Source organism: Psittacula echo (assembly GCF_963264785.1).
Source record: "Psittacula echo genome assembly, chromosome: 3".
In the NCBI taxonomy this organism is placed as follows: Eukaryota; Metazoa; Chordata; class Aves; order Psittaciformes; family Psittacidae; genus Psittacula; species Psittacula echo.
In genome coordinates this window covers 83,304,484-83,322,518 of record NC_137736.1, presented here as the reverse complement: position 1 = coordinate 83,322,518, position 18,035 = coordinate 83,304,484, and the positions used below count along the sequence as shown (strand labels likewise).

General features: G+C 40.0%; 1 protein-coding gene across 3 annotated transcripts; it reads right to left on the bottom strand.

Moving 5' to 3' along the window:
• Positions 1 to 7: 7 nt before the first annotated feature.
• On the bottom strand, positions 8 to 14,088 carry FBXL3 (F-box and leucine rich repeat protein 3). Of its 3 annotated transcripts, none has more exons than XM_080613766.1 (5): positions 13,941 to 14,088; positions 10,001 to 10,364; positions 7,529 to 7,651; positions 4,935 to 5,106; positions 8 to 2,010 (listed from the first exon to the last, which is right to left on the bottom strand). In XM_080613766.1, the coding sequence occupies exons 2-5, from the start codon at positions 10,361 to 10,363 to the stop codon at positions 1,367 to 1,369; spliced, it is 1,302 nt and encodes a 433-aa protein (XP_080469892.1). In that variant the 5' UTR covers position 10,364; positions 13,941 to 14,088; the 3' UTR covers positions 8 to 1,366. The 3 variants fall into 3 exon arrangements, with proteins under 3 accessions (XP_080469892.1, XP_080469893.1, XP_080469891.1); XM_080613767.1 differs by lacking the exon at positions 13,941 to 14,088 and adding an exon at positions 13,624 to 13,903; XM_080613765.1 differs by lacking the exon at positions 13,941 to 14,088 and having other exon boundaries at positions 10,001 to 13,903.
• Between the last annotated feature and the right edge of the window lie 3,947 nt (positions 14,089 to 18,035).

Below are 18,035 nucleotides of genomic sequence, written 5' to 3'. Positions count from 1 at the left end.
ACGTAACTGGTGGCGGTAAGAAATGAAGTCACAAGCCACATCCAGATCACAGCCAATACACTGCCTACAGCACTTACAGACTAAAAACTTTCTTTAATAAAACTGATGTACCAAATATTCAAAACAAGGTTTTGCCTATTGCTCTACTCCACGCAAGTTTACTGCTGTTAGGTTTTTAAATACGAAGCGATTGAGCCAGATGAATTCAAGGTATACAAAATGATCATCTATCAAACATTCACTTTATACATAAACGTTTCTGAAACAGATTTACAGTATACAATTAGTTTATACAGCTTAAGCAACTGTTACAATGTAATTTTTCTCAAATTGAAAGCAGCCAAAAGGTCTAAGGTTTTGTTACAAGATTCTTGGTCACCACTTAAATTTTAACCTTCACATCTCATGCTCTTCACATCCACATCATCACATTTAACACTTCAGGGTTCACTTCATAAACTACACCTTATTCCATCTGACCCTAGCTGCAAAAGTGGTTAATGGGCAAGAAAAGCTCATTAACTCCAATGTGGGTTAAATACAATGTATCTACATTTTTCCCCAGAATGCTTTCGCTTCCTGAGCTAGACATAAAATACCTTAAAACAGGTTTAGACATAGATCTGAGGCCCCATAAGCAGACTACATTAAAATGCGTAGAGGGTAAGAAAAACCACACCACTTCTGGTAGCTCGCTCTACTATTGCACTCCAAATGCATTTTAAATGGATCTAATAATCCGTTGAATAAGGTAACAATATTTAGTTGTCTAAACTATGTTATTGTGTATTGCTCTTGCTTTTTATGACTTTGATATAAAATAATGTATTATTTCACAGCCTACTAAATAAGTCTCTAGGTATTTATCTAGGTGTATTTATCTATTTATCTAGGTCTTGCGATCTAGGTGCCTGGGCTTAGAACGGTGTCTGTAGTCTGCACCAGAAGCATGTAATTTATGTGTGGCTTTGTTTTGGTTTTAAGATCACATCTGATCATGTTCAATACTAGTATCTAAATGAAAGAACAGCCTATTGAAATTGATATTTTGTAGGTACATTTCCATATTTTAAATGCATTTTTTATTTCCGTAAAAGTCTGAGGTCACTGTCAATGACAAAGAACAAATCCAGAACAGAAAACGGATTTTCGTTTGGATAAAAATGGGGTTTGGAGCTATCCATGATTTCTGTTTTTGAATCTGGATCTCATAAATAATTCTGAATGAAAAATTAATTTTCTAATGAAACCATGAAGTAATTTACAGTAAAAGCTGTATTATTAAATAAGCTTATACAGTAAATTGCAATATGGTAAGCTTGGGTTTAAGGTGCTACTCCATCTGCCCTGAAGTCTTTTAAGGACTTTACCATGTAGGCATCATGTCTGGGAACCAGACTCTACCAAGATGCTTTGAAACTTCCCAATGAATCTGCTCTAAGCTGTATTTCTGATCAGGAATCAAAACTTCCTCCATAATAGAAAGCTGTGAGAGACGACCACCACACATCTTCACAAACTCAACAAAGGCACTGCAAGAGACTTCACATTCTCCGAGGCCAACGGCTGACAGATACTTGCAACGTTCTGCAATGCGGATCAGCTCCTCATCCAGTGGCCGTAATCCGTTGGCGCACACAACCAGTTCAACCAACCGAGGACATGTCATCCCAACGCGGCCAAGTACGTCTTTGCTTACCGATCTTCCAAAATAAAGATGAGTGACAGGTATTTCGTAACGAAAGAACGGGTCAAACTCTTCTTCATACAAGAAAAAGTACATGACTAAATTTACTTTAGGGGAATGCTTGATGAAAGCGTCCCAGCTGCTCTTCTGAATCGTGTGGAACTGAGTCTGTCCGGGGTTCTCACTGACAACATCAATGCGCAAGTGTTCCAACCTGACATGTTTTTCCGAAGACAAAGCAAGCAGAAGCTCATCGCTCAGCAGGTGGTAGTTCAGCGCCAGCTCACGTAAGCCATGACACTGGTCAGCCACACAAAGGATACCTGGGAAAAGAATACAGAATCACAGAATGGTCCAAGTTGGAAGGACCTTAAGACCTGTGGGAGCGGATTCTCACGTGACTAACACAGAACTATCATACTCTGACTGTTCTGCCCTTTGCTAAGGCCGCATATACTCAACTTCATTTTTGTAAAAGAGGCTTATACAGAAGTATTTCCTTAGCCTGCTCTGGAAGAACTGCTGCCCCCCTGTGGCTTACAAAGCAACTATGAATGAGATCTGTCACCTCAGGGAAGCAAATGGAAAATGAATGCTAGATATTTAATTAAATGTGGAAGTTGCTGCTGTCAGTATTTGTTCTTTCTAGCAAAGCACTAATACTTAAATTTGGAAAAGCAACAGCAAGAAGAAAACAGAAGAGACAAAACACTTAAAATTAGAAGCAGTAATTCACAGAACAGCAGTTTCCAGACTCTTCCTTTCATGAATCAATATAACCTGCTGCTCATGGCAAAGACATTAACAAAAAGAATTCAGTTCAGCCTTTAGGCTTCCCACTCATCCTATTTGCAGACACAAGCAATGGTACCATGCTGGTAACAGTACTAAAATAAACCCAAAAGTACAAAAAAAGCATGCAGTCCTCTGCATTCCATGTGACCCAGAAAACTGTGTGAAAATTGGGACATGGTCTTTCCATTAATAGGAGAGATGGGAACATCACATTTAATACGGAGCTGAAAAGCTTGAGTTCAATACACTACAGCTTTGAAGCAGTGAGAAGAAATACAGAAAGAGAGCAGTTATTCCAGTTATTAAACTCAAAAGAGAAGCCTATACTGAGCCTAAGAAACACTTTCTGAAATAAATTACTGTAAAAATATTGCATAACTGTGTACTCCAAAGAAGTTTGTATTTTCCCCCTGAGGATCTGCAAGAACACATGCATCAGAAGCTCTTTTAATTATATCAAATACTATCAAATACAAAAAGTTAAACTAAAAAAAAAAAGGAAAAAAAAGGCAAAAAAAAAAAAAGGCATAATTTAGGTAAACAGAATTTTAACCCAACTCTGACAGCAACTATTTCCTATAAAAACAATTTCTAGATGTAAAAGTACTCATCAGTTCATTCAGGAAGGAAAGGATGGGATCCAAGGTGAAGAGAAATATACGAATTTTTTAATTTTTTTTTTTTTAAGATTGGAGTACAAGATTAGAACTAAGCATCACTACAAACCTGTGTGTACCTCCTGCACATTCCAGAGATAATGTCCTGGCCTGAAATAGTAATGAAGTTATTCTTACAGCAATACTCCTGGAAAGGCTATTCTGACCACTCCCTTTCAGTAGACTCAGGCATGCTGCTTCATAATACCTAGGGCTTTCTCCTTTATCCATATAGTATTGGAATCTCCCCCTTGCACTATCTTGCGTTACTCTTCTCTGTCCTTCAGAAACAAATTTCTTGAGAACTAATCCAGTAATGAATATATTCCACCTCACCCTGGTCTGCAATCTGAAGGCATGTTATACCATCTGAAGCACATCTATAAGTAATTAGTTTTGCATAACTCATGGCCCTTTCGGTTCAATTAATGTTTTTCCACATTTATGGCAGTCTTCAAATTATAATATTCCCAATAGAAAAAAAATCTAGGTAAGTCTCAGTGCTCAAAGTTTCTAATTTTCCTTCAAGAGGAGTCCAGCTCCAAGGAAATGACTTACTCTGCCTAGTTACAAATTACTGCTGGAGTCTCCTCCCCTGGACAAACATGTTATGGCTCCTGTACTTCTCAGGCACAAGGATTCTCAAACAAAATTTAAAGTCAGAAAAAGCAGTCACTCAAGCTAATTTAAACAACCTACGATTACAAAGCTTTGAAGGAAATAACATTCCAGTTAACATGCTGGTGAACACCTTGTTGGGCAAACCTGCCAGAAAACAAACCTGCATTTTCAGGAATTCAGTATACAAAAACAAATACAAGGTTTTGTCTGAGACCTTCGTCTGCAAAAGGTATGTGTTTGTGGTTTTTTTGTTATCACTATAATAACATGCCCTCTGCTACAGTATCATTTTTCCCACGTATTAGGAGGTGAATTTTACAGATAATATACCTAATATTTACAGCGGCAATATACTTGCATGAAGAAAGTTACGGTGACTACAGCAGTTTCTACTTATCCTCAAATGAGGAACTGAATTAAGTCACCAGCATCTCATTTACAATTCCTCTTCCATTTCTCAGTGAAAAATCTGAACTGTCAAGTTAATGAGCTGTGAATCAAATTTGCTGTGTATTGCACACATCTTCCACAAATGTTAATTCTATGAGCTCCAACAATCCTCAGCGATTTCATTCTGATACAAACTGGCTTCATTCTTGCCACAAACATGCTTAGAGTGTTAATGAAGTACATCTGGTAATGACAGAAGTTCTGCACATCTCAGTCCCGTCTCCCTGTCATTGATACTGTTTGCACTTATTCTCCAGTAAAAGATTAAACTGCTTTCTTTCAGAATGACTAAACCAGCATCTTCATAATCCATGACACAGTCGTACTCAAAACCCATACAAAATGAACTGTGGAAAAGGAACTCATGTTCCAAAAAGTTTAATTATACTGGAATACTTAAATAGTCACTGCAGAAGCAGTGCACTATCAAGTCAATATATGTGCCTTTAAGTTCCACAGGAGGTTAGTTATTTGCCCAGAACAGACATGCACTGTTTTATTATTAGCTCAGTAGTCACTCCACAAGTGGTAGGATGGATAGATTGACAACCAGTTGAATTTGTATTTTATTCAGTGACATTTTCTGTAGATACCACATTCATCCTTGCTCTCACCCCACCACTGTTTTTTCAGAGCTTTACCAGCTTCAGACAGAATTTAATGAATGCATTTCATGTTTAAAACCAAACCAAACTTAACAAAAAAACCAAGCCACAGCAGCTTACCAGCTGGAGAAACATGAGGACAACTGCTCATTTTCAGCAGTTTCAGTGTGTCGCTGTTGTTAGCCACTAATACTTTGAGAGATGGATCATCTACTGGTGTATCATCAATCTTAAGTGAAGACAGGGATTTGGAGTTTACGAACACCACTGTCAGTGCAGAAATAAAGTGAGACTGGAAAAAAAGAGTGTAAATGAAACACTAGTACTTGAAATAAACATCTCAATGGTGTTACACTGTGCACAACAGTCCTAGTTTTATTTTACTTATTGACAACATTTGCTGGAGAAGCATTCCTTTGATATTGCATAATTAAAAATTAATATTAAAATTTACATATTTTTGAGTAGAGAAAATACAGTAACTTTTTGCTATCAGTCCATGTATTTGGCAAATGAGAATGTCTAACATTAGACATCAATCAAGAACCTGGCCCAGGACAATCCACTACACAAACCTAAATCTATAGGAAGACCACAAGCAAAGAGAAAGCCTACAAGCTCTGATTTTGAGGGTTATTTGCATGTCACACTCTAAAAGAAGCATCTTCGAATACGAATTTCCATGTGGCAAATTAAGCTGCACCGGTGAGATGCAAACACAGTCAGAACTGGCAACTCTATACTGTTAAGATGTGTCCAAAGCCAAATAATACTACTACCTGCCTAACATCCACACAGAGAATTTAGGGTCTGAATGGATTTGTCTTGGAAAGCAGAGTGGTGCAGTCTAAACAGAGCCAAGGAGCAGGTGATCAATTAACTATTCTATGATTCTAAGTAGCACAGATAACGGAGGTTCAGTGGTCCAGGTTGGTCCTCAGCATTTCTATGTAACCACTGAAACGTACTAGGAAAGTCAGAGCCCAGACCACCTGAACTTGAGAAACACAGACTAAGGAGCAGATGCAGCAGTGCTTGTAGAAATCATTGATGGCATGAAGGAAGTGAATAATAGGCTTATCTTCATGATTTCTTACAGGATTTACTGAACAGAAGACTTAAAAAAAGTACTTCCTCCATGCACTACATTAAGTATCCCATAAAATTACCTGCTACTTTGACTTCAGTAGAGTTTCACTCTGAGCCACGTGCACTTGTAGAATCCTGAATAGAGTTATGTGAAAGAAGGCCTGGCAACAGTATTAGCCCATTCTTATGTGATACGTGTGTGGTTTTGGTAAAACTCACACACACTTAGATTCAGAGCAGGAATTAATATTTTCACATTAACATAAACTGTCAAAATCAGTCAATGTAAATGGAAACAGAAAGTTCAAATCAGAAGTATTAGGCATTTTGGCTTTAGGGACCACTTCCAACTGTACTGACAAGCTGAACAGGACGATAACACATCCCTCCAGTGAGAACTAAGTAAAACAGCTAAACCAGCATTCAGATTAAGAAATAAAACAAGAATCAAGAGCTGAAAGGACCAAGTATTTCCAACACACTGTGGATTGTTTTCACCATGTTCAGGTTTTCTTATAGTCACTTCTCAAAGCAGGTCAAAAAAAGGGAAAAAAGCATACAAAAAATAGTTAAAGATCTGGAAATCCCCTTTGAAAATTAAGGATTAAAAATACATGTTCAAGAGAACTACATGATGTGGCTGTGATCACTGCCAAGGACAGTAACTGATAATCCTTCTGTAACTAACCTTACTTAAGCCCTATAACCTACTTCCTTTCCTGAGGCTGTCCCTAGGTCTTCCTTATCCTTGTTGCCGTCATTAGCAATGACGTCACTGAGATCCAGCTAATAGTCTAGCTCTGTTTGGCCCTTCAATACACACAAGACTAGATTCAAGAACTGAGGCTGTAAGACATCCAAGATGCCATGGCAGGGGGGTTGGAACTAGATGATCTTAAGGTCCTTTCCAACCCTAACTATTCTATGATTCTATGTCACTGCCATAGAACAAGCAGTCCAGCTTACCCCAACCACTCTCCTGCTCCTCAGCAACAGCACCCTTCTACCTCAGTAGCAGGATTTCTTGTTTAGAAACACATATAAGAGATTTGTTGTCATCTACAGTAGACGCATTTTAACAAAATCTAATTTTTGGTAAACATTCAAGTTACAAATCTGTCAGAAAACTTCAGAAATACAGTGCACTTTGCCTAAGAATCTGACACTTGACTATGTGACATGAAGTACTGAAAATCAGGATCATATTGTTTTCTAAACAGAGCTCATTGAACATATAATCCCTACAGTAAGCCCACATGGACAAAACTCTACCACTCATTTGACTGAAATAGTCTCCTAAATATCCCCCCAGTCCCACAGTACAATTATACAGATGCGAATTGTCTACCCTCCTGACTTGCATCATGTTGCTCAGTATTACATTGAGGTCAATAGACAAAAGGACTTAGAAGAACAAGGTCAGAACCAAGTTCTCACATGATGCAGAGAATGAATGAAACTTTAATTATCCATCTTAGTACAACATCTCAGTTCCTCCCTTTAATAGAGCTCAGTAACAAAGCTTTCTTTAACCAAAGATTCATATTCTTACAATAAAGCTTTTCATAAAGTTGTAGAAATACTGCATGATACACTGAAATACTGTGCTATACGTATCAAAATACCTTTGGTAAATCCATGAAGCTTGGCCGCGCAGTTGAAATTAACCCAAGTGTTTTCAGAGAGCAATTCACAAGCTGTGATAAAATATCACAAGCTGCTTCTGCAGATTCTTTGCTACTGTCCACCTTAAAACAAAACAGATTTATTATTCAGAAAACACATCAAACATGCCTCTTTTACAAAAAGCAAAGTAGAGCAGTAGAGCAAAGTAGAGCGTTTTTTTTCCGCTTTACCTTCTGAATTGTGATGTCAAAAAAGCCCACAAACCACCTCATTGAGAATCCATCAGTGCCATTCTTTTTCCCTCGAAAAGCACATACCAAAAATCCAAGATAATTTGCTGTAAATTTGCCACTCTCCTGAACACTTTGGTAAAACTTATTATGGTGAGGGGTCAGCTTAACAGTTATTTCAAGATACTCAGTCCATGTCAAATAATAAGCAAGCAGAGGTTCACTTGGTCCAGAGCCTACCCTACTTCCTCTTCACATTCTTCCTTATCAAAATGCAAGAATTCTGTAAGTTGCCTTTTTTATGGTGACTCAGATCATAATATACAGCTGCTGGACAGTTAAGTGCATTATCACATGAACTTCTATCATAGAATGGTTAGGGCTGGAAGGCACCTTAAACTTCATCTAGTTCCAATCCTTCTGCATGGGTACCTTCCACTAGACCTTCATCATTAATACCACAACAGGTATCAGTGGATAACCTGAAAAAATAAATCTTCATTAGTAAGCTTGCCACAGAACTGAATCACTTAACATGCCTCAAGTGGATTTCCCCCGACACTCAGATGCTCTATATGCAAGACAGCTTTGCAAATCCACAGAACATGGGTTTGATCACAAGATCAATTTGGAGTCTACCATAAGCCATGCTAGCTTGTCGGCAACTGACCCAAGTCCAATGAATGTCCATTTTCTGCTTGAACACAAGCTGAGAAGCCTCGTTTCAACAATCCAGTCCTTCTTTGCCTACAAAAAAACCCTCACATTTTCAGCCTTGACAGAGTAACACGCAGTATTATATCCACTTTCTTGTGATTACCCTTGCTACTTAGTATTCCCTGTGATCTAGAGTTAATTCTACAACACTGAAGGAGAACTGAAGGAACATGTTTAAGAAATTATGTGGGTTATTTACCAGTGAAGGGCATCTGAAATCCTTCAAAATCACTTGGTGCAAAGCAACATACACAGGAGATAGCACTGGAAGGTCATTTTAATACTGCCATAAATATTCTTTATTTGGACACTGATAAAAACCCTGCAAACCTTGTGATAACAGTTTGTATCTGGTATTGCATGAAGCAGCAATACATGTGATCAGGCAGAGGCTGGTAGCCCCAGCTAACGACATGCTCGTGATTCCTACATTAAAACTGCCAGATCTCTGAAACAAACAATTAGTATGTCTACTTGGCTGCAGAAGTAATTTCTTTTCTAAATTTGTCACTTAGCCTTGGGATTGTGTGATTCTGTGACTGTTTCACAGCACCCTTCCAAAACAGTGACATGTAAGCCAATGTTAAAGTTTTCGTCTGCTGAAAATAATTCCATGATTCCAAAGACAGTTCTCAGCCAAGCACCATCCTGTGCAAATCCCATGTAGTTTTCCAGTTAACTGAAATGCAGCTGTGCTAAGTAGATGCCATACACAGACAATCCCACTCAATTCAGTACTAAAACTGATAGTTGCTTAGTAGTAGTACTGAAGTCATTCTCTGTGCAATAGATTTTTTCTAACCATGAATAGATCCACCTCCCTACAGAATGCAAAGATGGGAAAACACTCAGTTTATGCATCCTGATGAAACTTAATTCTGAGGTAGGTATACACATGTACAGTAATATCAGAACTGAAGTATTGCTTCCCACTCATTGATGCAGAATTTTAAACAGCTAAGGTGTTACAAGAAAAACCAAAAAAAGCAAGCACCAAACAAGAAAATCCCCACCTAACTGAATTAAAGCCATCAAAAGTTATGCTGAGAACTGTTAGTCCAAGATTTAGTCCTAAAAATATATCCAAATAAAACAAGTTAATTGGGAGGTAACCTCCATGTCCATATGCCCATTTAGAGAACCCATTTCTGCAGTAGGCCTGAAAACAAGGCCTACCACGCTGAGAGCTGCCATTTTTCTTTCTAAATAACTGACAATCCTAACCATAACAATAACATCATGAGCCTTTCTTAACATTTAGTGATGTTCTTTAATTTTCAATGCGTTAAAATGTTCTGATCACAACTGTCAATTACCCCTTATCATCAGTTTTTCAATTACTGGCATGAACCATACATCTCACGCTTTGATATTTATTCTAGATGAACCATCAGAACTGTCTCAGAAATATTTGAGATGTTTCTTTAAAGCACTCTAAATAAAATGCAGGGGAAAAAAAGAATCAAGTTTAACAAATGCTTTTATTTTCATAAAAATTGTTTAAAAGCCTATAAAATACACTACCTTGAAGCTTACATACTGCAGGTGATTGGAATGCCTCTTTATTATTTGCTTGATTAGTTCAGGATGTGTAGCCCTCAAGTAAGATGTAGCTGGTTGATTCAGTTCAAACTCAAAACACCTCCAGAGATCAGGCATATGAAACACTTGGTTCCAGCTTCGGCAGACCTGTGATGCATGAGCACGATCCAGAAGGGGCAAGTACTGAAACACCTGTAGGATAATGTCTTGAAGCAGGTTTGCCCAGTCTGGACTCTGAACGGTTATGGTTTTCTCATCTGTGACCTTGTGTCTCTTGGATTCTTTCTCAGTTGTCTCTTCAGATGAACTGCTGTTGGCCTCAGTAGTTTTCCTTCCTCTTTTCATTCTACAAAAATAGTAATAATAAAAAAAACTATACATTTTGTAAATGTAACAGTATCAATAAAAAAGTGATGAGGTGAGAAGGTATGTTTTCTGTAAACACACTTTTTCAGGTTTCTTTTTCCTCCCTCATATGGAGAAGAGAAAAACAAACAAAAATTCCTCGAACCAACCCACAAGTAACTATGATTTTGAAGTGGTAATCCAAAAATAACAAGGAAGGGTAATGTCAGGCAAGAAAGTAAATAACAAGCGTATGCATGTTTGCAGGCACTGCATCTTGCAGAAACTGTATCTGTCAAGTTCATTTTATTCCCAGAAAGAACCTTTATTTATTTCTTTTTAAAAAGGTTACTTTGATATGCACCTATTTTAAATCAGTACCCTTAAAAACGTATTTCATCACGAACGTTGGTGTGCTTCTGGTTTTCCAACTAACTAGTAAAGAGGGATTATGAAAGATTTCCAGTAACAGTGTGGAAGCTTTAACCCACCAAAAAAAAAAAAAAAAAAAAAAAAGTTTACAAAAGAGTGGGACAACTTTCGTCAAAATCATAAAATTATACTAAATTCAACAAGTCTAAGGCAAAAGGTTATGTCATTCTCAAAAGCATCCATAGTGGTTTCACACAAGTTCTACCTTAAGTTACATTATTAAAGAGGGGAAAAAAAAAACCCCACCACTACATAAATCTGGAATAAATCTAGCACTGCATTTTGATCAAAGTGTATTCTTTTATACATGCCAGCTTACAATTGAATTTAGCAGCCAACTGTTTTTTTAAAAGCTCAATGCAATGCATACCATGTCCTAAAGGGGGATAAATGAGACTCACACTGAACTAGAACACACTCAATTCTAGTCTCTAAAAAGCCGAGAGAATCCAGAGGAGGGGTGGGCTTTACATGTATAAACACCTCCCAAGCCCCCATGATTTCTGTAAGATAAACATGTACTTCATACACACTGAAATCATTCTGGTTTAACATTCAAATACAATTACACATATAAGATTATCACATCCCAGTCCATGGGGGACCTGGACACTTAATTTTCCTTGCTAAGTACTGCAACTAAACAGAAGTTCTTAAGTCTTTTTAAAAACAAAGTGTAATAGATACAGAAGTGAAAAATTATACTGCTTATCATCCAGTGCATCATAGGTTATTTTCTCAAAGCCAGCATCTCCTTACCTATCTTTAAAGCACTTTACATGACAAAAAGCAAACTGTCACTTAAGATCTGAAGCTATTCATAAAAGGATGTAAACAAACTTGAACAACTGTCATGAAAGACTGATGAACAGAATTTGTATCTTGATTTTCTTCAATTTCATTTTCTAATCCTAGTGGCATTTGGATGCAAGCATAAGATGAAAATACTACTGGGAAAAATATCTACATTTACTGTAATTCACAGCTCATGACTATGAGACAATACAAAACACGAGCCCTGTGCTGAAACAAGCTTTCCACCTGGCAGAGAGTTCTGCTGCTGAGCCACTAACTTCACTGGCACAGAAGAAAAGCAAGAGAAGTGAATAGTGACTTAGAACCATCCGCAAAATAAACTTAAAGCTAATCAAGAATTAGATGAGCAAATCCACTGCAAACCTGTCATGTTTGTCTTTGAGACAACTACTAAGTACAGTCCCAGAATATTATTTAAGGTAACGGAGACTTTGCTCTCCAAGTCTTCCTTTAGTGAGATCCTGCCTCATCTTTTGCTAATAAGGTAACACATGTGCATAGATTTTCTAGTTATGTAGGCTGCTTTTATCACTGCTTCAGGGGGACAAGTTCTGTTTTTACTCCCTTACCACATTCTAGGTGCTATTGTTCATGTACATTAGAGCCGATCCACATATGCAGCATGCTTACTATAACTGATCTTTTCAAAGACAAGAAGACTAGATCTGACACATTTATTTTCTTCTGAAAAGACCAAGAGTGAGCTGCCACTGACAAAACTGTGAATCTGTATTAATTTTTCAGCTGGAAAATTAACTTCTGAGAGATGGCTGACAGAAGTGGCCCAGGTCATCCACAGCCAACTTACATGCTGCACCTCTGAGCTAACTTACATGAGTTCTAAAGTAGTTGATTTATGATGGTTACCGATCAAAACCCACTCTGGAAGTTGTGGGTACTATCCCAAGTTAATTTCTTATTAACTTGCTCATCTAATTTTTGTCATCTTGTTTCAGAAATTAAAGTATTAGAATAGCTTTTTAAAAACATAACTGGTTTCAACTTCTTAACATGCCTAACAATAAAACAAATGCAAAATTGAAAGAATGCAGATTTGCCTACAAAAGTTTCCGGAGTCATATAAAAATTATTTACTAAAAAAACCCAAAACAAACAAACAAAAAACAGTTAAAAGAATAAACCTTTCTGCAAATTTAATATAGGAAGAGACAAAAGTTATCAGGCAGTTCAGTTCATTTTATGTGTCTGATAGTCTAAACATGTAACCATCTTAAATCCAAGGCCAACAGAAATAAGTTTTCAGCAAGGAAGACACTGATGCTGGCACATTACTGTATAGGTACAACATATTTTCCAAACAATGATTGCTTATCACTTCCTACAATGCTTGAACCATTAATCCTGCTTTTAACTCTCTCAGGTATATGCAGGAGACACTTATCACTGATCAGTTTTTCCACTGCTGCTATAATCAACTTTGCTTTAAAATCTCAGGAAAGGAAAGCCAAAAAACAGGAATAGCCAACTCTGCCAGGACAGAAAGATGAGTGAAATCAGGATGCGTGACTCTTAAGATGTTCCAACTACATTTCTCAACCTACTGTAACAACTTGTTTCAGCACTCACTGTTCTGAACTCCGCACCTGGGTGCAACCCACTCTATCTTGTTTGCAATTCAGTCATGTTCAACCATAATCACATAGTTCAGTCAGCAAGTAGGAGGAGCAGAGCACATGCTTAACATTTGTTTTTATTGCTGAGTGAGGTGCAGATGAGAGAGTTCCAAAACCAAAAAGAACCCAACCAACCCAAACAAAACCCAAAACAAACAAAAAACCCCAAACTAAAAACCAAACAACAAAACCCAAACCCAAACCCCAAAACCACAAACACCCTAAAACCACAAACCAAAACCCAAGCAACTATGCACGGCTATTTCCATCCTGCTGCTAACGCTTCCCCACGAACAAGCCTAACTGAGATCGCGGTGTTGCTTTACACCTGAAGGCTGTTCCAGAAATAAAAGGAGTGCATTAATGGGAAGAACGTACTTAAGGACCCCTATCCGTCAAGAACCACCAGCTCCGCCGAAACCAGCGAGGGGCTTACAATCTGTTACTGTTATCATGAGACACCTGCGAGACAGCGACACCCTATAAATACGAAGGGCTAGGCTTTAAGCCCCACTACTCTCGGAAAAGCTTCACCTCAAAGTCGGCTACTTCCGGCCCGGTCGCAGCCCGCGGGGACTCCGCTCCCAGTCAGGGCCCCTTCTCGGACCCCTCCCTCTCCTCCCCTCCACCAGCAGCGCAGCCAGGGTCCAGGCGCAGATCCTACACCGCCGCCCACCCCCTTCTAGCCCCTTCACCTGACGGCTCCCTGCTGCGCTTCGTATTAACCGGGACTCGGGTCGCGCTGGCGCCTCCGCTCCGACCACATCAGCTCCCTCCACCGAAGCCTACCCAACACCTCCTCCGCTCGCCTATCCGTCCCGTGTCGTCCCGTCCCACCTTACGTCGCTGTTTCCTTCCCTCTCTCCCTCCCTCCCTCTCTGTTTACTTCCCAGCAGCGGAAGCGACGCAAACCGGCCAAAATGGCGGCGGGCGGGCTATGAGGCGGCGCGCCCCCTCCTCTTCGCAGGCGGGAGGCGGGTGCGCTCGGGGCGGCGGGGGGTGCTGCCGCTGCGGTAATGACGCCCGGGAGCGTTAGGGGTCAGCGAGCTTGTTCTGTTCCCGCCTCCACGGCAGCTTCGGCTCCCAGCTCAGTGCCCGCTGCCTCGGCGTATGAGGGCTGGTGGGTGCGCCTGGCTACTGCACTGCGGAGTGGCAAGGCCCGAGCTGCATGGAGGAGTTTCAGCCTGGTTCTGGGCGGCCGGGAATGGGGTAAATGAAGTATAGAGAAGTATACTGGAGGTAGTACTGACAGAGGAGCTTAATTGCTGATAGAGCCAATTATCGTAGCAATTTGAAAGCTCCATGTTAGGCTACCCTTAGAATCATAGAATGGTATGGGTTGGAAGGGATCTTCAAAATCATCTAATTCCAACCCTCTGTCGTGTATCCTTCTGCTCTACCAGGTTGCTGAGAAAACTCATTCAGCCTGGCCTTGGGTGCTGCCAGGGATGGGGCAGCCACAGCTTCTTTGGGCACCCTGTTCCAGTGTCTCAGTATCCTTTCAGTGAAGAACTTCTTCCTCATGTCTAATCTAAATGTGCCCTTTTTCAGTTTAGAGCCATTCCCCCGTGTCCTATCGCTACATGCCCTTGTAAAAAGTCTCAAGATTTCTTGCAGGCCTTCTTTAGGCACTAAAAGGCTACAGTAGGGTCTCCCTGGAACCTTCTCTTCTCCAGACTGAACAAGCCCAACTCACTTAGCCTGTCTTTATCAGGGAGGTGGAATAAGAGAGGAATAAATGGAATGGAGAACGCAAGCAATTGTTCTCCGTGGTTCCAGGGGGCTCTGGGAATGGAGTGCTTGGGTTGCTCCAGGCAAAGGAGACAAAGCAATGAGTGACAGTTTCTGTGTGTTGCAAGTGCCTCTGCATATGTGATGCATGGCATACAGTTTGGTTTGCAGTCCTCTGTGTGACTGAAGTTTTTTAGCATTGTTGAGATCCCCCAAACTTAATTATTTATCGCAAGATATAATAAATTGCTGCTCAAATTTTCAATTTCAGGCTAGTGAATTCTGATCGCAATAATCCCCGTCATTAAGTTTCTTAGAAACAGGCAGATGTGATCCAGTGCTCTTCCCAGTCTTGAAATGGCTTTGAAACGGGGTGACAGTACTTCAGTGATCTCTCACATGTTACCATCCCTGACGTATTTGAGAACTCTCTATAAAAAAACTTGAGCAGCACTTTTTGCATACTTAAAGTCTATTGAAAAAGAAACCTTTTCCCCCCTTTCCATTTTAAGTCTAGTTCTTCGAGACTATTAGTGGGGAAATATGACTTAAATAGAATGGTTTTCAGTGAGACATGTTCATTTTAAATTTGAATTTCTATGAGAGAATAATCTGTTCTTCTCCAGTTCAGAATGTCTGGAGACATTTACTACAGCTCAGCTGTTACGGTTCTGTGTGTGTTTATAAATCTATGTATGTCCAGCCTTCAGCTTTTTAGGAAATGCAACAAAAATCAGGCAACAAGAGGTGGATTATCACCTCACCTTGAGCAGATCAATGAGCATCTCAGATATGCTTGTAATAGCAAATATGTGACTGTGTAATTTGTTATACGGAACAGTTACACAGACCTTGTTAAATGAAGTGTGTTTGAGGCTGAAGCACATACTGTCAGGAAAACTGTAGTAAGTGTTTTGCTGTCTCCACCTGGAAATGTTTGGTGGCTTCCATTCTCACTGTTTAGGAATTCTCCTTTCAGGCCCATGTTCTGGTTCATAGCTGGTTCTCTAAAGGTGGGAAGATAACAGCCCACAACTACAGTTTCTAGTAATGAAAAGTCATATTTTCAAGTATATAACTTGCAAGCTGCTGGAGGTGCTGGAGATGAAGGTAGACTCTGACTGCAAAGGGTTGACCCAGACCTGGGCCTGGTATGTGGGGAGAAGGATCTAGTATTTGTACATGAACGTGGAGCAGGCAGCCTCCGTCGCTGTTTTCAGGCAGCATTATGTTGAAGATGTGGTGTAACTGAACCATGCCAGGTGAAGTCAGTAGAAATACCGTTTCACTAAGAGAAGTGCTGTGATCAAATTCTGGCATCTGCATTAAAAAAGTGGAACATCTTGTGGCAAAAAAAAAAAAAGTATTTTCTGGGTGTTTGTGGCAGTCTCGGGAGATGCCACAGCTGCAATTTCATTATTTTGAGGTAGCCTTATTTTAAAACCGCTACTGCATTATCTGGGTTTAGATGTATGGAGTTTCTGGGGGAGACTTCTTACAGTGCCTTGCAGTTCTATTCTGCTGCCTGATATTTGGAGTAAAGAAAATCTGCTTGAATGTCTGTGCACGTATTTGCTTTGTTGTGATTGCTTGTGTATGTTTTAGGCACACTAGGCGTGGGAGAAGAGAACAAGTGCGGAAAGAGCTCTCTGCATTGCATTATTTGTGAACATAGTGTCCAAAATCAGCAAGAAAGGCAGCTGCAGCTCCGCACCTGGAGCCAAATCAGGCCCTGGCCACGGTACAGAGAGCACAGCCAGCAGTGTCTGTGACATCTGTTGGCAAAGCATGAGAACTGAGGGATTTACCAGAACTGAATCAGAAAACCTATGGGCAGCTGGTGGTGTGGGCACCCTCTCCTGGCACCTGAGGAGCCCCCCCATGGCTGTCTTTGGTTTAGCCAATAGGGCAAACCATGCTGTTTGTAGAGCTCTTGGGCTCTGAGGTAGCTGGCACTGAGAGAGATGGAAGCAGGTTAAGAAAAGTCCAAGTATCAAAGGTCCAGAGACATCATTGAGCAGTCTGGGCTGGTCTGTGAAAGAGCTATGTTGTGGCCACCTGTGGCAGGGCACCTCAAAGATTTAGTTAGTAACTTGAAAATCTGTCTTTATTAGGTGGTTTCTCTGCCTTACTGATTACTTACCTAACAGGAAATGAGTTTGAGAGGGGAATATTTTAAATTACAAAGGTGAAATTATTTGTGTACACTTTTAATAGTACCAGAAGTCCAGTGGCCTGTACAGAGCCCTGGTACACAGAAACAAGATTACTGAGGAAACTGCCTTGTGATGTTTTATTTTTCAAAAAGAGAAGGAGAAGCATTCTGAAGTTTTAGTTTTTCTGGTTGGAGGGTCACTCACTTATGGCAGAGATTTGAAGCCAAGAGAATGGTAGCTCGTAACAGCCTAGCAAATGGGACATCTCACCACATCAGGCTCAGGTAGTACAGGTACACTTCTTATCTCATCTGCTAGGCTACCTGTCTGATGAACCCTGCAGCAGCATTGCAGATAGGAGGTCTTGGTTGTAAAAGTTACAGCTTTTAGTGCTGACAGTCTCATCTATGCCAAGCTTTGGGCTCTATTCAGGTAGGTCTGAAGCAGTCATGAAGCAGCTGTCCTCCACCCTGATAAGCCTGGCTTGCAATCTGGCTAGGAAAGAAGATGCAGCGGGGAAAATAATAGAAGCAGTCAGAAGAGAGTTAAGTAACAATAAAATGAAACAGACCCAGCTATGATGAAATAACATGAGGCTTGCAGGGCATGAGCAGCCCACTCCAATTTAAGGAACATACAAGCTGTGAAGAATACGGGGAGATTAGTATGATGAGTCAGTGGCTGAAGGACCTGTTCTAGGCTACCTGTGACAGTCTTATTATTCAGCAGGCTCTGCTGAAAAAGAAAAACAAAGGAAAACAGAACTTGTTCTTTAATAATGCCAAATGAAGTTATTGTTTTCCAGCTATAGATATCTTTAGGGAAACTTCCCTTTTTTATTCTCTTAATATGTCTATACAGGAAGATTTTCTAGGGGGAAGTTCTTATCATGTTGGAATACAG